This window comes from Astatotilapia calliptera, chromosome 14, assembly GCF_900246225.1.
Source record: "Astatotilapia calliptera chromosome 14, fAstCal1.2, whole genome shotgun sequence".
Lineage (NCBI taxonomy): Eukaryota > Metazoa > Chordata > Actinopteri > Cichliformes > Cichlidae > Astatotilapia > Astatotilapia calliptera.
Window position 1 is genome coordinate 28,132,506 of NC_039315.1, and position 26,089 is coordinate 28,158,594.

Consider the following 26,089-nt stretch of genomic DNA (forward strand, 5'->3'; position numbering starts at 1 on the left):
GAGAACTATAACATGAAGAGACAAAAGAGAACAGAAACCAGCAAATCCTTCTCCTTCTCATTTCTGTGCAGGTCTTGATTAACATTTTAGTCCAGAGACCTTGATTAAGGCATAGATGGCTGATTATGTGGTTATTTGGAGTTTACAGATCTCTGACAGCTGAAGCTGAATAGCTCACTAGCTCGGTGGTTTTCAAACTTTGGCATCTCCCACTTCAGAAGCCAAACAAGCACGACTCCTACTAGAAATAAATAATTAAAAAAGAAAACATTGAATATTTTACAGAAATTAACGGTTTGGGTAGCGTATAATTGATGTATATGATAGAAAGGGGTTAATAGTGTAAGACAAGCTTGCAGAAATAACTTTTCCACAAATACACTATACTCTGTCACGGGTGGGCTTCACAGGTGGCACCAAATATTAGGAACGACCCACTTGCATTGGCTGCATAGTTTACCGCTGTTACTATGGCGAAAGTGCTTGTGTTCTCTTTATTTCAGAAAATAGCCTGGGGAAAGTTTTTTACGATTGCGTTTCTGTTGTACTATTAACGCGCAGGTAGGGATTTTCCACTCGGAGTACAACTGCAAGCCCATTCTCAGCGTACAACAAATCTTCAAAGTAAACGCTTTGGTTACCTTTGAAGGGAATATACTCGCATGTAAGCGATTAAAGCACATACAGTCCCCATTTCCTGCTAAGTCCTATGTGACGCTTGTGTCGCTAAAAAAGTGCTGCACGTGATCTTATTTTGAAAACCGGACGTTTCGTATGCGGTAAATCTTTCAGTTTTAACTTTTGGGAGCGCTTGTTTATCTTCCGCAGTGCTGTGCAGGAAATACAGAGGAAGTGAGAAGGATGCTTCCTTTTGGAAAGAAACTAAAAAAAAAAAAAAAAAACTACAGACGCCAGTAGTGAGCGTTATTACTTTAGTTTAATTTTGCCTGCATTTATAGCTGAGGTTATTATTCATGCGATTTAGCTGAGAAACCCACAGAGGCTGAAAATGCTGGCTAAAGTTGAGTATATCTAATGTTGTCCCTTTCTCTGTAACATGATTTGCATACATGGGCAAAAAGTGTTCACACTGAACAATTACTCCTTTGTAAGCTACTAGCAGGAAATGTTGACTAATTAGGAAAACAGTGTAAAAATATTTGTTTTATTTCCTTACTTTGTTACAGATAACAGCTTTTTAATTTTAAGCTAAATTTTGAGTAGAACTACACTAAACTAAGTTAGATTTTATATTCTTGAATAAATAAAGAGTAAAATGCGTGCAGTAGAGATGTAAATGTGAGCAGGGAAAGGGACTGTGCCCTTATAAAGTATGTGAATCGTCTTCATGAGCTAATGTTGTCTGCAGTTTTCAAACCCCGCCCAGCCGCCACGTCAAAGACTTAGCCAGGAGTCCATAAACGAGCGCACCCCGTGGTCACACTGACAGACTGTCGGTGAGATAAACAAAGAGCCGGCGACTTTCCTGGACAACAGTTGACGCTCCTCAAGCTTCTCGGCAACATGGAAACTGGTAGGTTAAATGTCACTGTGTCCCCTCTCAGTGTTTGTGGCTGCCTGGATGAGTGGAGCTTGCATTTGGTTGCAGGAGAATGACAGCTGACCGAGCTAACCCGTTAGCATTCACTGCGTTAGCATGCCAGCCTGCTAGCACGACTTTATGCCGTCCATCCCTCTGTGAGCTAGGTTGACAGTTCACCCCCCGACGGGTTATGGGGTTGTCAGCACGGTGCCAACATCACAATCTTAAATACATTAATCTTGCTCCTCTGCTCAGGCGTCAGGAACTCTTTCCAGGAACGGGATTTATTAGCCAGAGAGTAGCTAGCTCGTCTTGGAAATGCCACAGTGACTCTTTAAAGTCGTGGCCATTCATGGAAGTGAGAGTTCTGTTTGGGGAACCCTGCTTTTTACCAGAAAAGAGAATAGTTTCATTTATTTTTCAGTAGATCTCAATAACCACCCCAATCAGCCGAGGAATACTCCCTACTTTGTTTTACAACTCTTTTTATGCTCATGGGCAAAGGTTGACTTTTGAACTTGAACCTAAGGTCTGTGTTAGCCAGCTGCCCTGATTTACACAGCAACATTTAACAATAAAAAATACGTTGAAATTAAACAAATTAAAAACATTAAGAATTTCAATATTGTCTTTTTTTTTATTGTGAAGCTGACAGCAACAATGACCACCTCCTAAGCCTGTTTCCTTTTTTTTAAAGTCTGTATTCCAGCTCTATGGAGCAGTGATAATAAAGTGCTTGGCTAATGTAAAGCCAGCTGTAAGAGCACTGGTGTGTAAATTTGCAAGTCACCCTGGCTGCCTGTGCTTGGCCCCTTTCCATAGAAAGCCACCCTGATCTCTGTCCTCACCATTCATGCACTCAGTTGTTGGCTAAAAGCCTGGCCAACTAACTTTGTTTGGGCTGAGTCTTTCCCGTTTCTTCACACACACGTGCACACACTCCTATCAGATATCTATTTAAATAAGATGCTGGCTTTTACTATTACATGCTGACCCTTTGACACATGTCCTCCTCATCTATCCATACTGATCAGTGTCATAACTTTTAGCTGTTGTGGCTTAAGGAAAACCGTGTTGCGCTGACAGATGACTGAGGCCGCACTCCCAGAATACTCTTTGCCTTAGGCTGGCTTCTACATTTTTTTTCTCCCATTTTTCTTTTTTTGATAACGCAGCAGCTAATGAGATTTGACACTGTCCTAATCTGCAATGGTCAGTGCATTTGAGCTTTGTGTTGATGGAAAATAACAGAATGCAGCTGAGCAAGAGATTTGAACTCGAGGCAGCATGCATGACTAGGCAATGTCCCTCTCAATGTTTAATTGCTCTATGCTGTTATTTGACGGAATAAAACACACACACACACACACACTAGTGCCAGTTTGATTCTGTATGTGTGCACACGCACACCCCTTCTTACCCACATCCAGTGGGACTGGACGGGCTTTCCAGTGCATTCCTCTCACAGATGGAGCCAGATGAGTGATCCCAGCAGCCAGCTCTGACCAGCCCTCAGCTCCCTGGGGCAACTTGTAGTAGTGCTACTACAAAGCTTTCTTCATTTTAGTCCTCTTTTGCTGGTACTGCCTCTCCATGTACCCAGAATATTCTTTATTCTTTATCAGAGGGCTAATCTTAATCGTATAGGGTACCTTTTATAGATTTCAATGTAACCTCTGTGTGGACTGTGGAGATAAGAAGTGATGCACCAGGCGGTTATGTTCAATAAAGCATATGGTCTTAGTTTATGACTATCGATCTGGTATTAGAGGCATCTTTCTGACATCTGAGTGCATGAGTACTCAAAAGATAGCTCTTAAGTGGGAAGTGTGCATGTTTAAACCGCACAGTTGAGTCATGGGAATTGGAGCGGTAGGAAATTCCACTTTTGGATGCAGACAATCTGTCTGAATGTCTAGCCATATTAGCTTTTCTATAATGTGCTAACTTTAGTTGTCCTCCCTCTCCATCCCTTCCTATTTTTTTCCTCTTCCCCATCACACTCCCTGTTTCCCACTTCTTGTTCCTAAAGGTTTGAGTCAAGAGAAGGTAGCAACCTTTGTTAAGCGGATGCGGTCTGAGCCGCGTTATCTGCTGGCCCAGAATGTGTCAACCTGCATCGACCCGTTGGAGGTTTGTCTTCACCGGCAGACTGTACAGGATACTGTGCACATCTTCCAGCACTCTATCCCCACAGAGGGCAAGCCCATCACCAACCAGAAAAACTCAGGTAGGACATGATGTAATACAGTTGCATACACATGTACTCTGCACAAGATGCATGTTTAAAGTGTTTGTATTAGCAGGGCTGAATGGCTTGGGTAAGGTGTTCCTGAAATGCCATGTTTCAGGGGGGACTGGCCATCGCCCAAAAGGATTCAAGTTTCCAGCCACGTGCCCTTCACAGTGCCAGGTCGATGCCAAAAGTGATTTTTGAAATTAGGGTTGTTCAGAAATCAGTTTTGATTTATATCATTAAGGAACTCATTAGCCTGGAAAGCTTTAGAGTGTTTGCTGAAGAACCCCGTCCTCATAGCAAAAAATGGCGGGAGTTATGAGGTGCTAACTACGGCACCCCTGTGCCACCCATGTGCCATTTATCCAAAACTAGTCAATGATCAGCCAGGGGCCGCCTGATGCTTTATGCTCTTCTTTATGTGTCGGGGTGCCACTTATTGTCTGTTTCATTTAGAAATCATTCCCATTTTTAGTTTTCATTGTCATCTTTGAATCCGCCGCCAGTCATAGATGCTCAAAATGTTTACACCTTGTTTGATGGTGATAAATAAACTTCTATGTGCAAAATATTTAGCAGTAACTTAAAACAGTTTGTTTTATGTGTTTATTTTTAATATCAAGAACGACGTGGATCATTTCTACATTTGCATTTGGGTGTATTATTCTGTACCTGTCAGTCAACCCAAACAGCTGCTTAATAGAGCAGGGCGATATGGCCAAAAATATTTATCACGATATATATTTGAAAATTTGCAATAACGATATAACTGACGATATAATTGATGCGAGACAAAATACAACTCCACAACATTACTAGCGCAAAAAGACAACCTTCCATTTATTTTCACTTAAACAAGAAGCTGGTTTTTATGTACATTAAAGCTTTATAAAAATGTAACAGTGCAAATGCAAATTCCTTGCTGAAAGTTTAACCAAAAGGCATTTCCAGTAGAAATGGGCTGACATATCCTGAGCATAACCATGTATAATATCCACTGAAGTTAAAAAGAGGTGCTTTGCAACATTAAACTGCAGTGTGCAGTACGCATTTTTCGGACCATGAGGTGCACAGGATTATAAGGCACATTAAGCGAAACAAAGCAGTCAGATAAATCAAACTTTATTAAACTCATTCTTCTTGCTTCCTCCACTTCTGTACCATTGATTCATTAATGTTGAATTCTCTGGCAGCTGCTCTGTTCCCATGTTGTTGCAGTATATTAATGACTAACCTCGTATTGTGGATGGATTATCTCAGTTGTTCTCCTGACTGAAGTTTGGTCCGTTTACAGCATCCTGCCATGCGATTGCATTTGTCTCTAACCATGAGGAACCTTCACGTTAACTTTTATAAGTGGAAAAGTGTTAGTGTTCGTCCTCCAGCTTCACTGTTTATGTTATGCTAAGATAGCTGTGTCGCTAGCGATCACGTAGCACATCCTTATATACCAGCTAGCCCAACTTCAGTAACCCTACAAACGTCACTGCTGTTTAGTTTCCTGTCTTCATTTATGTTGGAAGTGATAGCAGAGCTGTACGTTTGATTTTTTTCAGAAATCTCTCAGTCAGAACATGCTATATCATGCTTAGGTAACTAGCGAAACTAGCGAGCTAACTTCCGCTAGCTTGCTGCTAACTTCTAACTCCGTTAAATGTAATACATTTTGTTTTCATGGATGCCTGGAAGTTAAACTTCATAGTTACAGCTGGTAAAGCAGCAATGCTGATCGTTTTATTAAAGATGAAAGAATTTAGACAGTTTTTAACTCTTAGTGCAGCGTTCGTTTGACCTGAAGAGGGGGGTTTAGGACCCAGATTACTCCCAGATTTAAGAGCATCTTAGTCCGACAAATACGACAATAACGACGGCCGCTTGCATGTTCTGCAAAAAAAAAGTGCTTTGTCGTGTATCTGACGGACAAACACCAAACCAGTTCCACATCACTGAAGTTGTACCATTTTTACAAACCAATTCTGGTTCATCTGTTTCACTCAACAATCGGCCATGTGCGTATGAAAACAAAGGCACTGCGCATGCGCGTTTTACTTATATTCTATCGCGATATTTCATTTTCCTATCATTGTCTAACATTATACCGGTATTACCGTGAACGGTATAATATGGCCCAGCCCTACTGCTTAACACACTGAATTTAGTAATGTTGTATATTTGTCCTCACAGCAACATTTTACAGTTCAAACCGTTGACAGTTGGCGCACACCGGTTAGTGATGTCATTTCTGAAGCAAATAACACTTTATTTTTCCTAACATATAATTTGATTGCAGTTGTACATGACAAACGATGAATAGACATGGCTGGATATTTGATTAATTATTGCCAGGAGTGGGAATCACAGTCTTAACTCAAGATATGACAGTAATACGTAGCCGATGATAATAATAATGCTATGATTACACAGTGATTCTGTAATAGTCAAAACATTACAGCTGATTCTTTACGGTATCGGTGTATTGTGACACAATTATCTGTGATATTTACTCAGATAAAAAACAGATTTTCTATGGCAACCTCTAAAGGGGGCAGATGAAAGAAGAGGGTTTGACCTGTCGTTTAGCTGGACTGGAAGCAGCATTACTTTTTATTTCCTTATATTGTCAGAGGGAGTGTGTAATGTGGAATATATACTGTATATTAATCATTGCTGTGGTTTCTCTGCATGTATGTAAAGTACGCCACACTCCCTCTTTCAGAGCTTCTGTCATAATTTATAGTTTTTGCATGAAATGTAAAATTTGCATTGTGTTTACATATTTTTCTCACTGAAATAACAAGTTTATTTTCCCCTTTTTAGCATGTTTCACTTGCACAGTTTGGCATTAACCTCTGGTGGGTCAGCTGACACATCTTTGGGTTGGCTTGTTCTACTATGTGGATTTCAGCACCTCACAGCCTTCATGAGAGATCCAGCTGGAATGACTCATGTGTTGGTGGGGATGGTGTGGGCTACCAAAGTTAGTCTTGCCTCAAAAATAGATTAAATAAGAAAGAAATTAAAGCCACATTAAAAGAGAAGGCTGCTGTTTAGAAACGGATGAAGCCGTGTATCAGCCCCTGTTGACAGCCATTGCTGCCCTTTAATTTCAGCATTCAGCAAATTGAAAACCTTAAATTTCCACCCAATTATTAATTAATGAACCACCCAATCGGTCTCAGCTGCAGAAATCCTGGTCCACTACAGCCCTGTTATTCATTGAAGGGAAGGGATCTAATTAAACAAGCGATCCTAGTCTTTCAGGGTTTTTGTGATACTTGTTATCATCACAAGCGCACAAGGATGGCTTTATATTGCTGTTTGCGCATTAAGCCTTTACTAACCTGCATATTTCTAAATCTGTTTTCTCTTAATCACTAGGGAGATGTTGGATCTTCTCGTGCCTCAACGTCATGCGACTGCCCTTCATGAAAAAGTTTAACATAGAAGAGTTTGAGTTTAGTCAGTCCTATCTATTTTTCTGGGACAAGGTAAGACACACAGTAACACCACATATTGGTTATGGTTGTGGGCTTTTTCACTCCTTTACTATTATTATTATTTTGGTACATTTCGGTGATGTAACATTCTGGTAAATGGATGGTTTTTGTTGTTTTGGAGTTGGGACACTGCGTGTGCATGCATGTGCCACTGGTGTGGTGTTATTATGCTGCACCTTTTCTACTATACAGTCATTGTCCCACCTAAAACCCCCTTTTGTGCGTTGTTGTCAGTGCTCCACCCGGACCAACGTCACGGTGACTCCTTGTTGATTTTTTTTTTTTTTTAAATGCCGTCATCGCTCTCTTTTAAACTGTGTGTATTTTTAGCAGGCCCATCATAAACACACCCCTTCTTTGTGGCAGGTGCCAGATATGGGAGCTTCAGCTACTGTGGTATTAGTAGTAAACAAAGAAACAGTAAAACTCTCCTTAAGTTATCAGCTATTGCATTAGATTTTTAACTAATTTCAATAAAGTCTTAAATGAAAACTAATTTTAACAAATTACAGTTGATGACAGTAGCTCTTTAAATATGTAATAAGTCTAATGATAGCTGAACGATGCCTCTCTGGTACCTTTTTTTTTCTTCTTCTTTGGTTTTGTTTCAAGTCTCATGTGGTCGACTGTCTACTTTGACAGTCTCTGTTTTTGTTGTTATCTCTCAGATCGAGCGTTGTTACTACTTCCTTCAAGCCTGTGTGGAGACGGCACAGAGGAAGGAGCCAGTGGATGGACGCCTGGTCCAGTTTCTTCTCTCCAATCCAACAAATGATGGAGGGCAGTGGGACATGCTGGTCAATCTCATTGGTTAGTTCTTATCATTGCACAGTGGTTCATGTTAAGTTCATTGAATAACCTGTTCAATGAACTTAACATTGAATAGGTTAAAAATAATATATTAATTTTAATATATAAAATTAACTAGAATAGTGATCCCCAGTTAATTTCATACTGGAAAGTGAGCTTCATTGGATTTAAAATCTCTGGCCTGTTATTGTCTTAAAAATAATATTATTTTTATTATTTAATTAAGTTTTTTAATGTTGTGCTGTCTACAGAGAAGTATGGCGTCATTCCAAAGAAATGCTTCCCAGAGTCACACAGCTCAGAGGCCTCACGCAGAATGAATGACATCCTCAATCATAAGGTACTTTTGCACACTTCCTTCAGTTCAAAGCAAACGGAGCTCACATATGTGTCCAGCTAGAAGTCTCATAATGCCAATGAGCCCATCCTGACTGTTTACCTCATGATGTGTTGCAGCTGAGAGAATACTGCCTAAGACTGAGGAACATGGTGGCCAGCGATGCCAGTAAAGGCGAACTGTCTGAAGCTATGGACAGCATGATAGAGGAGGTGAGACTGAAATCGCATGTGCAGTTTCTTTGTTTGCTTGTGTTTTTCTCAGAGCACTGAAAACTTTTATAGGATCACAGTTTGTGCTTGAACGAAGGAACTTCTGAATAAACGTGGGACCTCTAGAGCCAGGCAACTGCTCTAGAGGTCCCACGTTTATTCAGAAGTTCCTTCGTTCCTCAAAGTGTGCTACTTCCCAAAAATTCAGGAACTCTAAGGGCTGAGTTCACCTGGCTGAATGCCCAGGCTCTTTGCTAGGTGGCAGCGTCATATACCCTCTCAGCTACCCCAATACCTCCAAAAATAATTTTTCAGGTAAAAATAAAAAATACAAATGGTTAACCAATAGAAGAGTGTGTGAAAAGCCATTGTGAGTTCTCAGGTACATTTTACTGACGAGTTGTGTGTAAGCTCCGGTTCCAGTCTACAGCTCTAATTTTTTCTTTTCACTCAGTGTTATTTCTTCTTATTAATTGATCAAGCTTCATTCATCAGCAGATTTAAAGACATGGGTTTGAGGGGGTTCTCATCTTTAGTTGATCAGAGTTGTGACAGGTGGACAGATTTGATGGCTGCAGCAGTGGAAATAAAAGCAGAAGGGTGTAAAAGAGAGCAGAAGTTGGTAGTTCTGTTGTAGTTTTAGAAACGGGAAGTAAGACCTGCAGAGACACAGAAGTGTCGAAAGCGAATGGAAAATGTGCAGCTCTTGTAACATTGTTCCACTTTTACCAGAAGAGGGAGCTGTCAAATAATACATAACTGAGATGCTCAGAGCAGGCTATATGTATTCAGTGTGTCTATGAACAATTATTGTTAGATTAAACATTACCTGGTGATGTGTTCAATTTCTATATGAAGTTGTCAGCAACTTTTAATTTATTACAAAGCAATAGTTCCAGTTTGTGACATCTAGTATGTAGGTATCAAAATTTCCCAAGTCCAATAAGAGAATTTGAGATTTTTAAATTCCAATGATAAATAATTGGTTTTATAGAAATGCATTTATAATATCCCAGCGCTATAGTTAAACATCAGTGCACGTTGCAGAGACATGCATTTGCAGACAAGGTAAAGGGAGAACACAATACTCTGTCAGCGGTCCCCAACCCCCGGGCCTCGGACCGGTACCGGTCCGTGAGTCGTTTGGTACCGGGCCGCGAGAGTTGAGGCTCAGGTGTGAAATGTATGGTTTTTAATCGGTTTTCAGCGTTACTTTGTTATCGTTTTTATCGTTAACTCGGTTTTCCTGGGTCTTTTCACGTGTGTTATGAATAAATCTTCTAATTTTACTAATTTTATTTTGTTGTATTTATCCGCGACACTTTAAAGGCTGGTTCGTGAAAATATTGTCGGGCATAAACCGGTCCGTGGCGCCAAAAAGGTTGGGGACCGCTGCTGTATGTTTAAAAAAAGTAAACAAAAACAAATGCATTTCTGTTGGCTCCAGGCTCATAACACTGACAACATCTTGTTTATAAATGATTAAGGAAAGGTTTCCTTTAAATAGAACCAGACAAATGTTGGCATTTGTCTGCCGATGCATGATGACTTTTGTTTTTCTTACAGTGCTCATTCACGTTTGACTTTTTGTAAAGGCAGTAAATGCATCTTGGGCCTTTTTTTTTTTTTTTTTTTTTTTTTCTCTCTAATGTGCAGACAGTGTTTTGACCTACATTTTGTGTTTGTGTCCATTCACCTGCACACTACCTCTCATGTGACAAAGTTGCTGATAGTGATCTTGTTTATGGAACAGTCCGACGTCTAATGCTGGACAGTGATGCTGGTTTACCTCAAAGAGACAATACAATAAAAGGTGTGCAGGCACATGTAAACAAACACATGCAACACGTCATGAGCATAACACGTGTTTAAGGGGGACTACATGTGGTACACAGTGTGCTTGCGTGTGTGCTTTCTGAACACTGGGCAAGTTGCACTATGTAGGTGTGAAGCCTTATTCACGGCTCTTGTGTATGTGGGTGGGTCAATCGATCAATCAGTCAAGCTTCCGTTGAGACAATTGGGTCCGGTTAAGCAGCTTTTGTTGTCAGCTGTTAGGTCGTTTTGTGCTGCTGGCTGTTTGCTTGTTTAAACAGTCGCTCGTGGATGCCCAGCCATCAACACAAAGACATGTACATCCACCAACACATGCTGTGCAAGAGTAAAGATGGAGGACCGGGTGGGAGGACAGAGGTTTGTCAGCATGTTTGTATGTACACCTGGAAGTGTTTTGTTTTGTGAGGCACCGCACTCATTTCTTTTTATTTATTTTTTACAAAATGGAACCAAATTATTCTGATCGCAGTTCATAATGGGATGCTCCCAGCAAATGCAATAAGGGAATAAATGTTAAATTTCTTTAAACTTTTATTCTGTGAATGGGGTTATACCATAGTTTCTGTATTTGATCATAAGTCTTCTCCATGGTTTGCTGAGATTAGTAATGAGTTTTGCTTTCACCATCATAACAGACATTTGTTTGGATGGTTTACTTGAAGTGTTGAGGTGTCTTTTTATTTATTTATTGCTTATCAGACGAAATTGTATAATGATTCTTATATCTATCCATCCATCCATCCACGTGTCCAGTTCATTGATTATGTTTAAACGATTAGTCAACTAATAACTTTTAACGTCATTGGGTCAGCACATGGGTTAGCACTCGCAGAAAGAAGGTCCTGGGTTCGTATCCGCCACCTGGCTGAGGCCTTTCTGTATGTAGGTATGAGGGCATGTTGTCCATGGGTTCTCTCAGAGTACTCTGGCTTGTCCTACAGTCCATTCACCATTAGCCCTGGGACAGATTGGCACCCTGTCAAGGGTCTACCCTGCCTCTGCCTCGTGACAGCTGGGATTGGCCTCATCCCCATGTTGCTGTAGCTTTAACAACATTCCTAAATAGTAACTCTGTAAATTAGGATCAAGATGTCAAACCTTCAATGACAGACATTTTACCAGAGGCTTTGCAGCCAGTTCACAATACCACCATCCAAGCCAATAGTGAGCCCAAGTTCATGCAGGACAGGCAGGCTTTAAGAAACCTGTGTTTAAGATTAAAAATTCATTGTTTATTTCATCTCGTTTAGAACCAAAACAGTGTTTGTGGACACAAGAACCCTGTGTACCTCCAGACTTCTGTCTGAAAACACAGTGTTACTGCTGCATGTTCATGTGGATTTACATCCATGTGTGCACACGTGTTTCTCAGGATTAAAGTGCCAGTCCTACTTGGGTGCATGTGGAAGTGATGCTGTCCACCCGCCAAACGTGGCAGCTGCGCTTGTGCCCTGGTCTTCATCACCAAGCCCCACACACAGTCCCGTGACAGAAACCCTGGGTCGCTGCTTCTGCTTCCACTTACTGTACCTGGGGTGTGCTTGATTTGAACGAATCTCTTTGCGTGTGAAGAATCAAGTCTTGTGTGTGCGTGTTAACACTGCTCAGGCACATTGACTCAAACCACATAACATTTATTTAAGAACCTTGGCAAAAGAGCCTTAACCCACTTCATAATGCACCTGCAGAAACGGCGTTCAAATCACCACTGTGCGCTGACAGTTTGTCGTTATTGCTGCTAGGATTCCTGTGTCCATACATGCGTTGTTGAGGCAGCCTTCTTCTTTCATGCTCTCTCAGATGTGCATCGGGGTTTCTCTTCTGTCACTTGTGTGGACAAGTAGACAGTACAAAGGCACAATCACTGGAAACTATACATGCACATGCAGCACTTCACACACATGAAACATACACAGATGGTATTCCTCACGCCACCACCGTACCCTTTCCATGCTCCATTGCGTCATGGAATCAGAAACACCATGTGCGGCTCTGCTCTTGGCTCTGAATACAGAGAGAGATTCTTAAGACAAGTCTAATTTACGAGACAGCCATCAACTCGCAGAGGAACCCTCTTACCACAGCTCACACACCCTGCGCTGCAGGCTGTTGGCTCAGTTGATTTGTTGTTCGATGTGGGTGGGTTCCTACATATGTCTTTGTTACCGGCTGCAGTCGTTGCAGCCTCAGAATAGCCACTTTAGAGTTGTCCACCCACATTTCTTGAATTTTTTTTTTTTTCATGCACAATTGCAGGAATTTAACAATGCCCACATGTGTTGCATGTTTACAAAACATGGAAGTTTAATCAAAACCTCACTCATTTTTATCCAAACTGTTTGCATGGTGTCATTTGCTTACACTCACAAGTCCAGCTTCTAGACAATGGTTATAAATTTATGTCAGAGTAACAACGAGGTGCATGGTTTTCCTCAATTCGGCAAATTGTGCCAATCCAAGAACATTTTCAACCATCAAATGTATGTTTTAACCCTTTACTCCATAAAGATGACTTTTGACGCCCTCCTCTGTATTGTTAACGAAGAGATTTGACACTTGGATGTAAATGTATATCCATAAAGACATGGTTTCTATTCAATGACCATTAGAATAGGGATACGGATTAGCACCAGTAAAGCTGATCACTCTCACTAATTTCTGATGCACACTCATTCATTTTGTTCTGAAAGCAGGCCTGATATGACCGAAACCGCTCAGTTTGTTTTTAAAGCAGAAACAAGGATTGCAAGTTAAATCTGTTGCTATAGCATGTTACAAATGTGGAAGTATTGACGGCTAAATTAATTTTTTGTGGTTTTTGTACCAACTTTTGTGAATTATTCTTAAACTGCAATGATATTAAATGTGTAAATTGCTTTTTAATCACTTCTTTCAGCTTTTGTGTACGTTTTACTAATTCGAGCCAACTCGGGCCAGTGTCTTCAACACTGGAGCGCAGATGCTATCAAGCATTAGCCAGGGTTAGCCCCAATAGCGTGCATTCGGCTCATTGTTTGTACCAAGACATGCAAACTCACTATGTCACAGAATGGAGACAGACCTGAGGTGGGTCTTCCGCTACAGACTGAGCTGAAAAGAAAGCCGCATGTTGACAAACTCCATCATAATCACTTACAACAGCTGGTTCCTGAAACCTGTTAACAGTTCAGATGTTTAGAATATTAAGATATGAATGACATGGCTGTTGAAGTTAGAATCTAAACACGGATGGAGCCCTGCAGATTTTTATGAACAACGCATGTTGGGTTTAGGAAAGAATCGAGGGGCTTTGGCTCGGATCATTGTAAACTGTCTCAAAATAGGAATTTACAAATCTTTAGACAGTTTAACTCACTGAAGTGGTTTCTGAGAGTCAAATTAGAAAAAGCTTGCAACTTGGAGTTGTGGAAATTAATTTCAAACCTACTCTGACATTATCAAATCAGACACATTACATTGAGATGTGAAAGAGAGAGCCCAATATTTTGCAAACTTGCTATTCTGTATCCCCCCCACCTGTCCCTCTTTCCCCATCACTCATGCATGTCAGTCACTGAGGCAGCAGGTGTTTCTATATTGATCCTGTTCTCATGTCATTGTCGCTGTTTATTCTCTTGACTAAGGTCTCCTCTCCTCACAGTCGCTTTACTTACATTGCCAGGTCCGATGAGAATGTACAAGGCTGGTGTTAAGGGCGACACTTGCTGTATGTGTCAGGGCATCAGAAAGAAGAAAACTGTAAAGCAAGTGGAAATGTTTCAATTTGTCAGGAGAGATTAAATGCAGGAACCGGAGGAAAAGGGAGTAGAGCCCGACGGGTGTTTTTTAAGACCTAGCGAGTGGATGGACACCCTGGTGTGTCCTCCTGCCCACAGAGCAGTCTAAATAAAGTGGCTGAATTGGGTAGTTCGGAGGTGTGGGGAGCTTAAGCAGATGCTTTTGTTGACTCAGCGCAAGTGTGTATTTTTGTGTGTGTCTGTATTTTTGTGACTTTACACATTTCTGTAACAAAGAGGGGATTGGTTTGTTTGTTTAAGACTGGCCTGAATTTATGCCTTTTTTCCACTATGTGACCATTTCTGGAGTGGGGCTCCTACATTCTACTTTATATAATGGGATATTTAAAATGTGTGTAAAGGTCAGGAAAGCGCTGCCACAGGAGCTAGGTTTCCTTTAGTCCTTTAACACACACACTGAAGCGATACATTGCCAAGGCAATGTGTCACTGTCTAGTGGCCCTCTTTTTATCTGCGGCGAATAATGGTCTCGATACAATGATTAATTTCTCAGTCCCGTATTAATCATATTTCATAGGAAAAGTATGTGCTCAGTCTTGGGAAAAGAACAGAGGATGGGAGTATTGAAAAGCTTAAGGGGGAAATTCCAGCGATAGCTATATCAGGGGTTAGGAGGGCCAGATTGACAGACGGCCCAGTCCAAACAACCTGATTTAGCCCACAAGAACTCACTCTGAACTTCTGCACTGAAGGAAGACGCACATGGCGGAAGGGCAAAGGGGTGTGTGTGCTGCAAATGGAAAAGAATGGAAGCGCAGCAGTGGGAAAATGCAGGGATAATTGGAAGAGGTCTTGGTACTCATCAAGGGTATGCAGGGATGGACAACAGATGTTTGCAAATTAGGAATATTGAATATACAGGCTCAAGTGAAAGCGGTGGCTCCCTCCGTCTCTGTAGTTGAGGTGAATTGGTAGGAATCTCTGCTTGCCTTATTAAAATGTAGAGTTTGCTGAAATGTGCCATGTTTGCTTTAAACTGTCTACAAATGCTAAATAGACTTTAAAGCCAAACCTTTATCTAAACTGTCTTTGTGCTGTGCAGGTTTTCCGAGTGGCCAGTGTTTGTCTAGGCAGCCCTCCTGAGACCATCTGTTGGGAGTACAGGGACAAGGATAAGAACTTCAATCGCATGGGACCACTCACTCCTCAGGAGTTCTACAGGAAGCATGTGAAACCCCTATACAACATTCAGGACAAAGTAAGTGACCCCCTTGGACACCACAGATGGAGAGCCTGTAGGTTTCTATGGTCTTTGTGTAGCTGTAGAAACTCTGATCTTGTGTGGTTATTTCCTCTATCCCCAGGTCTGCCTTGTAAATGACCCTCGACCCCAGAATCCTTATGGAAAACTGTACAGTGTCGAGTTCTTGGGTAACATGGTTGGTGGTCGCAGCACTCTGTACAACAACCAGCCCATCCAGCTACTGAAAAAAGCTGCAGCTGAGTCCATAAAGGATGGAGAGGTACGTTGGCACAAGTGGGCACAACTCCAGGCACAGATGTGTGCACAACTGTGATTATTGTTTTGGTTTTTTTTTTCTTTCCACCCATCTTAGGCTGTGTGGTTCGGTTGTGACGTTGGGAAACATTTCCACAGCAAGCTGGGCATTAATGACATGAATGTGTGAGTATAACTGAAGGATGTCCAGTGTACAGTATATGAACAAATCTCCAACAAGTGTTGAAGTAGGGATTTATCTTAAGATAAACTTTGGCATACCAAACAAAGAAACTGGATTTTTCTCCCTTCTCTTACACTTAAGGATTAGAGGAACAGCGGGAAAATCTGTTTTGCTCACTTGACTGTGGTAAAGGTATCTTTAAAAAGCCTTAACAACAAAGGGAGCTATTTTTATCTGTGCCACATCTTCATTTGACTGGACCAGACAACATCTGCCTTTTTGAGGTGTCCGTCTCCCCACGCAGGAAAAGTGCCCATCTTTGCCCTTCAGGTGCAGCAGCAGCAGCATCTGTGTCTGAGTTGCTGGCGCCAGGCTTAAATTTGCCCGCTGAACCAAACCAGCATGGTGCCGAATGTCTGGTTTCATCTCCACTGAAGCTCATCTTTCACACAGATCTCTTCTTGTAACAGTACATTATAACTGGAATGAGGCTGAGGCTTAATGTGGCCTCATTTCTAGACAGACATGCTCAAAGTGGAAATGAAACAGCGGGCTGCCTTTTTAGCTGCAAAATCCCAGCTTATGAAGGCAGCGTGTTTTGTGGCTTTTTATGGTCATTACATCTCTTCCCACTGTTCCTGTCAGAAACAGATTTTATTATTGTTAAAACATGACAAATCACAAATGCAGTAAACCATTTCTTGTCATAAGTGTGTAGAGGAGCTGGAGTTATCACATGATTTTGTGCATTTCATACAGGTTCAACCATGAGCTTGTGTTTGGGGTTTCAGTGAAGAACCTTTCAAAGGCAGAGAGACTGATATATGGCGACTCTCTCATGACCCATGCAATGATTCTCACCGCTGTCACAGACAAGGTACACTCACACAATCATGCAGTACAGGTATGTGACTGTTTGGTACACTCGTGTGTACATGCAGTACTTATACAAACTGTCCAGCGAGAACACACACACTCAGAATTTCCCAAGGTTTATTGTATGAAAGTCTTGCCGTGTGTTTACGCTGCTTTAATCCGCTGCAGTTTTTTTTGTAGTGCTGTCAATTCCCCCCTTTTTAAGTAACCCCAGCTGTCAGGACACTTTCTTTCCTCTTGTCTCACTGTTATCTCCCATTGTCTCTTGTTCTCCTTCTGTCTCTCAGGATGGAAAAGAAGGCTATGAAAAGTGGAGGGTGGAAAACTCCTGGGGTGACGACCGTGGCAACAAAGGTAACACGAAACCCTCTTGCTGCAGAGCAGAAGCCTGATTTCTTTGATGTGACGCTGATTGTCAGATGTCAGCCTCTGGTCGGGTGATTAAACTGTCATCTTCCTGTTTGTGTTCCTTAAATTAAAAACAGGGTCTTGAACTTGTAATTGGTTATGTTCCTCTTCACCACAACAGAAACGCAGGGGGCCTTTATTTAAAAAAAATAAAAATAATAAGAGTTATGAAATTTACAGATCTTAAGTTTGACACAGATTATGCATGCTTATTCAAAAAAGGAATTTCTGCTATTGGCTTCTGTCTCATAATTGTGTGCAAATATCTGCACTTCTGCAGGGCAGGTTATAGCAGAGGAAATAAGGAATGTTAGATAAAGCAACACAGCTCACAGGCAACAGTTTAATCTTTCTCTTTGGACTCGAGTCAGGAATGTCAGGCCCTTTGTTGGTCAGCGCTGAATATTTAGGGGCCAAACTATCAGCTAAAGCTAGCTTGACTGTATGTGTGCTTCTCAGGCACAGCTATCAAAAATAGTAATTTCCCAAACATAGGAAATTTCTCATTATTGTCTCAGTATCTACTAATATTAAGTAACGCATAAAATACAGAATTTGACTCGCCAAATGTGGAGAACAGTCTCCTTGGACAGACTTACTATGCTCAAACATCCAGCAGGCTGACTTATCTGTCAGATAATTTTTTTTTACATAAATCTCCAAACACCAGCATAATTTTAATGCATTTTAATATACAGTGCCATGTATAACTAATGTCCATTAGTCTTAGGGGGGCTGTGACCTATCCCAGCTGTCGTAGGGTGAGAGGCAGGGTACACCCTGGACAGGTTGCCAGTCTGTTGCAGGGATACCAGATAGACACAGACTACGTCCACAGTAGCCCGGACAGATTTGAAAACGGCCCGCATCCACACTAGCACATGACTAAAATGCGTTAGAAAGTCTCCGTGGGCCAATTTAGTTACCAGTTAACATAACGCCACTAACTGCATGTCTTTGCACTGTGTGAGGAAGCCAGAGTGCCCATGCAAAACATGGGGAGAACATGCAAACTCCACACAGAAAGACGCTGGCCTAGTGGTGGAATTGAACTCAGGACTTTCTTGCTGTGAGGCAACAGTGCTGAATACAGGCCCAGCAGTTAGGCATCCAATTGGAAATGGGATGAAATATCCATACCAGCACATGTGATTATAAAGCACATTTTAATGTGCTTTATAAAGTTATTAGAGCTAAAGGTAAACGTTAAAAATAGCTTCTATGCGTCTCTCTAAGGTCTGAAATGTTTCAAAGTGTGTTTTGGTCCTCAGCTGTTGACATGGAGACCTTTTGATTGTCTAACACACCAGAAGCGTACAAAGAATTTCAACTTTTGAACCACGGTTTATTTTTTAGTGGTCTAGTTGTTTTTTGTTTTATTTTTAAACCACATATTAGATTTAATTTTGATAACCTGAGTCAGTCATGGAAAACTGTAGGGTGTCTGTCATTAAGTAGGTTTGGCTTCCTTTATGCAACAGCCCTCCCAACACAACAGGTCCTCCACACCACTGCCCCAGATGACTGTTGCTATGCCCACTATTTTATTTATTTATTTTCCTAATCTTCCTCTGATCTTCTCTGCCTTACCGCCCTGTTACTGAGCTTAGGCTTCCACTCCAAATGATGGGAGAGTATTTAAGGTCAGTGGTGGATCGTCTCATGACACACACACACACAGACATACAGTACAAGATGTACACATAACGAGACGCACACTTACTCTCAATATTTGCTTGAACCCACAAACCTTAGTGACTGTTGAGAAAACATGTGAAAACCCCTCAGTCAAATGAAGTGTTTTTCATGCATATCTTATTCCATAAACACCAGCAGATGAGGGGAGGCCAGGGCCCCCAGCCCCTCCACAGCCAAATTAATAAAGTTTTTCTTGTGAAAAGAAAAGTCTGAGAAGTGGAGTTCACTGGGTAATCTGGAGGCTATGTTTGTTTGACAAAAGCTGAGGGGAGAAAAGAAGGGAAGTAGATGTGGAGGCAATTTGGGGAAAATGACAAAGAACTGAAGAAATTAAAGAATAGTGAACAAAAGAAGGAAGCCAAGAAAGAAAGTGCTCGTAAGATTTATAAGACTTGATGTCTCCCTTTAGTCTTTTAATATTTCTTCTAACCATAAAAGGATCTCTCAGGAGAGTTTTAACTTTCCGTTTCCTCCATCTTTAATCCTTCAAACAGACGTTGTTATGACTCTGCTCACTTTACAACTCGAACTTTTTACACCGTTTAAGAGTAATATTTTGTCTCAATCGCTGAGAGTTTAATATGGGTTTAAGGATTCTGTAGATTTGTTATTTTCACCCAAACGGTTATCTGCTCTTTCGTCCTGTAAAGGAAACTAACATTTTAAATTTATAAAACTGCTTTTTACACTATGAAAGAGCCCAAGTGTTTAAATAAATAAACAAATAAATATAATTTTAATATCCATTGATCCATTTATTCTTTTCCACTTGATCATTAATTTATGCTGCAGAAGCTGAAATGACCTTGTTGAGTCTACACAAGTGGCTGACTCCACTGCACACATTTATACTCGTGCACTGCTCTGCAATTTCACCACCAAAGTTTCTCTCTTTTGAGTCGACCCATAGAAATATGCATTGGAAGAAATGACAGTTCTGAATGGTCGGTCATTGCAGGCTGTGCCGTCGTGGCTTGTATGGCTACAAGTAATATGGGTACAGCTGCAGTGTGATTACTCAGGTGGTGAACTCGTGATGGTCAGAAAGTCGAGTGTGGAAGGCTGTACATTTGTGACCCTCAAGTAGGTTTTTCTACAGCAGCTATTTTAAGTGTTGTAAATGTCATTAGCAGACGTTCACATCATTATTAATCTAATAAGTAACAAGTGTTTACCCACTGTGTCAGGTTAAAAAGTTGTAAATGTTCAAAAATGTGGCAGCTAGCAGGACAAAATGCAGCATTAGTCATGCTGATAAGGAAAACGGCTAGCTGTTTTGTTTGGTTTTTAAAAAATAAACCATGAAATGAAAGCGAATACACTGTGTATATAGTGTTAGTCATGCTTTTAGGCATTTTGCAGTTTATTTCAGTAGTTAGATTTTGCAAAACGGGATAAAAATGGCTATTTTCAAATGTCTAAATCATTGTCACATCACCTTTTCTCTTTTGCAATATGGATTAAAATCACAGATCCTCTGGGCCAGATTGCGTACTTCAGAATAGCTGAATAGGTGGCTCGCTTACACTATACCCATCTGGTCTGAGACAGGACACTCAGCCTATCCCAAAAAACAAATAACACCCAACATTCACACACACACTATGCCACCCAACACGCGGGTTCCAGGAAGCTCACATCAATACACACATGGTTACTGCAGTGAGAACCAGGCAGTATGCCATGTGAGATTTGCGTACTTGGAAGAACACGGATACACAGCACACACGCCACCCCGATACATTGTTTTGAACTGTGCACGTTCTTGCGGTTACCCTGACGTCTTTGATAAGTCAACTTGACAGTTGGAGGGATGCTCAATTCCGAACACACGAGAAAGGGTGGGGGGGGAAGGAAAAAAGGAAGAGCTGGAGCAAAAAGGTGGTATGAGGAAGGGGGGGAAAGAAAAGTAAATGAACTTTGAGTTCAGTGTTTCCAGTTCTAATCCAGCTTCCCATATGGGCCAGTTCAGCGCTAGGTCTGAGCTGCTCTGGTTTCACCGAGCTTCTAGCCTCTTTTATTTATGCGGAAGACGCACACAGACATCTTTGATTTTAATTAATCGTTTCAGTATGGGGCTAGATTCTCATCCAGAAAGTGATCAGGTTATTCCAGCATCCTTTCAGTGTAAGCTCAAGGTAAACTCACAGGAATCTGAACTCATTCATGTTGACCTTGTACGGCTGCACACAGGGACACAGGGAGAGGGAAGCAGACATTGTTTGGTTTTATCAGGGTGTGCATGCAGAGCTGATAGCTAAAGTGCAGAATGCATGCCGTACTGAAGGGTGGGATAGTGTGAACTATAACGGGCGGGGGTCCTTCGTGTCTGCAAAAAGCTCTTTTGCCTGTTGAACAATAGTTTAAAACTAAAGAGCACTTAGCAGGATTTCAAACATGCATGCATCAACAAAGTGTGCTGGACCATTCTGTTGAATTCTTCTTCCTCTCTACTCCTCCCCTTGCAATGAAAGAAGCATAACCGCATTATCGCTAGATTAATAAAATAAGCTTTGTATGAGTCTGTGTAGTGCTGTCTACCTGTGAGAATTATTTGGAAATAAGTGGACCCCCGAAAAAGCTAGTATTTGAAGAATTTTACAGCAGCTACTTTATACTAAAACATTTGGTGTGTTCCCATATTCATAAAAATCTTTTTAAAGTCTATATCAGATTGTGATATTGGCACAAGAGATGTTGATAAATAATGCTAACTGGCCTCATTTCCTGAGTTCTGCTAAACAATTTCCATTATCATGCAAGTTTTCCATTTCAATGAGAGAGTAGGCTTCTTATCCAGCTCGGTCTGGGTGTAGCTGCTGCTGCTATTGACAGATGTTGGGAGCTGGATGAACGTGCCATTGTAAAGCTTTCTGATGTGTTCAGCCGGCGCCTTTGGTGCTAAACACAAGAGCTGAAGGAACATTCTACCACGCACGAGTTGGCCTATTATTTTTATGATATTCCTTTATGGAAAAAAAACATTTTTCATTGTTTGTGTTTTGGCCGAATTCTTCATTTTCTATTAAATCGATATACTGAAAGATAAATGTTTCAACATGGGACTGGACTCAGAAGGACTGAAGATTCTGGACGGCAAAATTGTTAATTTAACTGTGGAAATGATCTCATCATCAAATGTATAAGAGACGATAGACAATAATGGGAAGCAGTTGTACATCTTTGTTTTTTTTAAAGCATAAAAATCTAGATTTCAAAGAAAACTGATTCTAAAGAATTGCATAGCATCTTAATAACGATGACCAAAATCGATAGGCCTCACTTCTGTATTTAAAAACCTAGACAGGATTCATGCCAGTGATCAAAATCAGTCCTGAGATGTGTTTTCATGCTTGTGTTGAGATACTTTGGTTTTCTAAAATACATTGTGTGTGGGTTTTTGTTTGTTTGTTTGTTTGTTTGTTTGTTTGTTTGTTGCTTTTCAGACACCTGTTTCTACCACAAAATATGCAAACCTTCTAGTGAATTTCAAACCTGAAGTTTGGGTGCTGTGACTCTCGTTGTCTGGTTTCACAGACAATTTTGCCATTTTAAACAGTTAAAGCCTTTTTCTATGTGAAAATTGTTTAGGTCTAGGGTTTAACTTTACCTATTATATTGATCTAATTCTTGACCAGAACCTGACGGACATTTGTTCCTTGTTTTGGTAATTTATTGAAAAGAGTCAGTCTTCTGAGTACTTGAATCACAAGGAGAATCCAAGCAGCTGACCTGATGTCTTCTTGTCTCCCTCTGTCTCTGTAGGTTACCTGATAATGACGGATGACTGGTTCTCTGAGTATGTTTACGAGGTGGTGGTAGACAAGAGGTTCCTGACCGATGATGTCCTGGAAGTGATGCAACAGGATCCCATCGTACTTCCTGCCTGGGACCCGATGGGATCCCTGGCATAGCTAGAGAAATCTAGGTTTTAGCCCCACCCTCTGGTCAATTTGACTCCGCCCTATTCCTCAGCTGCTTTTACCTCTCCAACATTTCCCCAACACCTCCTTCTAAAACGGCCTGTACTTCTAGAAAAAATAATAAAGATTTTGTTTTCTTTTTTACCAGACTGCCTTTGTCTTTTGTCTATTTTTTCTTTCTTTCTCAGACTGCTGGAGGTTTATTCTGTTGCTTACACACTGCATGTATCTGCAATCTCAGCTCTGGACTTAATTAGTTGATTAGCTGCTGACAAATATTGTACATGGCCGTTAAGTTGTTTGAATGTTTTTAATTGAAGTTTATGTATTCCATTTTTGTGTGCATGTGTTTCACCAGGACAAAACAGCAGTTCATAGTTAAGTGCTGGAAGTAACACACTAGTAACGCAATCATATCATAACCTCCCGTCCCTGCAATCAGCACAGTGTAAACCAGCCCCTGAATAGCAAACAGCAGTCCAGATTTTTTTTGGACAGCGACGCAGTTTTCAGATGCAGTTGAAGTTTGAGAGACTGAACAAAAATGTTGTATTAACCCTTTGAGAAGTACAGCCAACTCGATGTGAAATTCCTATTTTTTTTTTTTTTTTTTTTTTTTTAAGGGACAGAGAATTAACTGATAACCAAAAATGTTAATTTGTAACACTTGGAAAATCCTTTGCCGGAAGAAAAACCCACGGACCTACCAAAAGAGCAGGTGTCCTCCTTTGCCATGCTTCACCAGGGCTTTGCTGCAGCCATCTGTAGAGGTGGGTAGATCAACGTCAACACCAGTATTGGTATTGACGACAATACAAGCAGGACAGACAATAGGAACCATGCTTTGTTTCTAAGTTCAAGATGTAGCCCACTGATTTGTGTTAAATAAATTAATTGTAGGAATGAAGAAACGTACCTCCAAACATGCACTGTGAAAAATGTCTGAAATGTTTTGTATTGACTGTCACGTCTATTTTATTTATAGCCTACAGCACATTTAAACAAAGTCAACACAAAGTGCTTTAGAGGTGCATTTACGTTCCAGGTCTCCAAAAAACCCAGTTCAAAAATGCAATTAAATTTGAAAGCTGCATTTTGTTGTGTTAACTAATTATAGTGGAAAATAAAAATCCCAGTTATCCAGGAGTCATTAAAAGGTGCACAATAGCTACATTGATGATTAGTCATCTCATAAATCATGAAACGCCGTCCTCTCCCAAATAACCTGCTTTTATAAGTTAATAGCGTCTGTGTCTGGCCCTGTGTTTACTTGCCAGCTGAATGATAGGAAGATTTGCAGTATCGCACATCACTAGCTGTCTGCAGTTTGGGGTTTTTTTTTTGTTGGGGATTTTCTCCTTTTTTTGTTTTGCACAAAAAGCACTTTTGCTGATCTTTAGCCGCCTCCTTTCTTTTCCTTTTTTTTCCCTCTCCGCCAAGCTGGTGCTGGTTGAGCTTAGTTCCATGTGTCAAAACAGTGCTGTTCCACAGCTTTTCTGCAGGTTTGTTTCCTTTTGTTGCAATGCCTGTTGTGCCCTTTTTCTTCTTGAGGCTGATAGTTGATTTGCACTTTGTGCTGAACCATCTGTACCTGCTCTCATAAAATCTACCCTTTATGGCCAAACCTCCTTATTTGTTTATACATATATATCCAATTCACCAGTGTAGTTTATCCTTTAAAAAATGGTGGATTTGTTCCTGCTATCTTGTTTTGCTTTTTGCAGCCTTTATACACTTTGTGAGGAGAAGGGAAGATCTATAGCAATCCAAACCTTACTGAATATCGGGCTCCTAAAATCAGAGCTTCAAAATAACATTTAACATGTTTTTCTTGTTTTTTTATAAGATACCAAACACTTTCTATGATCCAGAATGTATATTTACTTGTATTTAGTTCTTGAAGTTCCAATGCAGAGGCATGCTGGATATTACTCTATATCTGCAGTTCTCAGACACTGGGCGATAATGTCTTATTTAGAAAACTGGTAATTGGGATGTGGTAATTGTGAAAAGTTTGCATCTGGATCAGGGTGATTTCATCCAGGATGAAAAAAAACCCCAAACTGCAGATAAGTAAGACGCATTAGCTAGTCTTAGATTGCACAATGTAGGATTTCCTAATCTAGATCACTGATAAACCAAACTGTTTGAACAACGGGTCCAAGGAAAAACTGCTGGGATGGAGAACACAGACTGACTGAAGGTGCGTAACTGGTACATGAGTGTATTTACTGTGATGCATGTCTGGTTCGGATGAAGCCTTTTATTTTTGCTGCAGGGTCAATAACTCTAGCTGTTGCCACTTCTGCATTTTTCCCTGTCACACTGCACTGCTCACTGGAGACAAATGAGCAGAAGAATAACAATCCTTGAAATATTCACACAAAGGTTAAGCGTGAACTGTTACTCCTACATCCTCCCACCGATCAGTTTACATTTCTTTAATTTATTTTCACTTCTAATAGTTTTATTCCACCCACCCCTTGCCCCCCGCCCTGTCCTGTGTCTGGCACTCCATTTTTCTGGCCTTCACCTGCAGATTATATTTCTTTATAACTATTTCACTTCTACTTACCCCCCTCAGTTTTCTTCCATCTGTCTCAGTCATTTCTGCCAGATGCCTGCAGGTTGACTTGACCCCCACCCAACACACACACACACACACACACACACACACACACACACACACACACACACACACACACACCACCATTAAGTCAGATGTGAATTATGGCAACATCTGAGTAGTTTTTGAAATCTGTACACTACAGGAGCTAGATATATCATGTAGGATTTAACCGCTGCCTGTTTATAACAGTCAGCGAATGGCCAAGCACATTTTTCCCTAGAAATCACCCCTCAGAGGAATGGCATTTTATCTGGGTTTAATTTAGAGAGGTGTGTAAATCTTAGCTGGTAAATCTCCTGGTTTCACAATATGTTCACGAGGGGAGGGCAGAGTAATTATTATTATAGCGATTCGTCTCTGTGTTTCACAGAACTGAAGCTGGGAAGACAGAACTGGCATTAGAAATCATTATTTTCTATCAGTCAGTGTCTGGATTACATTTCCAATGACATTTTCTGGCCTACGACACATTTATACATGCAGCGGGCCTACATTACATTATTGCAGTACCCTATGCAGAGGTATTTGAATGCAGAACTGATTTTTCGTGAGAAAGAAGAAGTGGTTAAGTGTGACAGTAAATAGACCCCCTTGTATCAAAGTGTTTTGTTTTTTTTTTATTTTGTTTTAAAGTGAAGCATTTTTCATTGGTTAATCTGGGCGTC

General features: G+C 40.8%; 1 protein-coding gene across 1 annotated transcript; it reads left to right on the plus strand.

Annotated features, from left to right (window-relative positions):
- Nucleotides 1–880: 880 nt before the first annotated feature.
- On the plus strand, nt 881–22,944 carry blmh (bleomycin hydrolase). Its single transcript, XM_026192463.1, has 13 exons — nt 881–1,021; nt 1,370–1,534; nt 3,576–3,773; nt 7,158–7,267; nt 7,945–8,086; nt 8,338–8,426; nt 8,543–8,635; nt 15,311–15,466; nt 15,573–15,731; nt 15,825–15,892; nt 16,650–16,767; nt 17,054–17,120; nt 22,638–22,944. The coding sequence occupies exons 2-13, from the start codon at nt 1,525–1,527 to the stop codon at nt 22,784–22,786; spliced, it is 1,359 nt and encodes a 452-aa protein (XP_026048248.1). The 5' UTR covers nt 881–1,021; nt 1,370–1,524; the 3' UTR covers nt 22,787–22,944.
- Nucleotides 22,945–26,089: the final 3,145 nt, after the last annotated feature.

Coding starts and splice junctions, on each gene's coding strand:
- blmh (XM_026192463.1), top strand. Junction 7,268..7,944: donor ATCTATTTTTCTGGGACAAG/GTAAGACACACA, acceptor GTTATCTCTCAG/ATCGAGCGTTGTTACTACTT. Junction 8,087..8,337: donor CATGCTGGTCAATCTCATTG/GTTAGTTCTTAT, acceptor TGCTGTCTACAG/AGAAGTATGGCGTCATTCCA.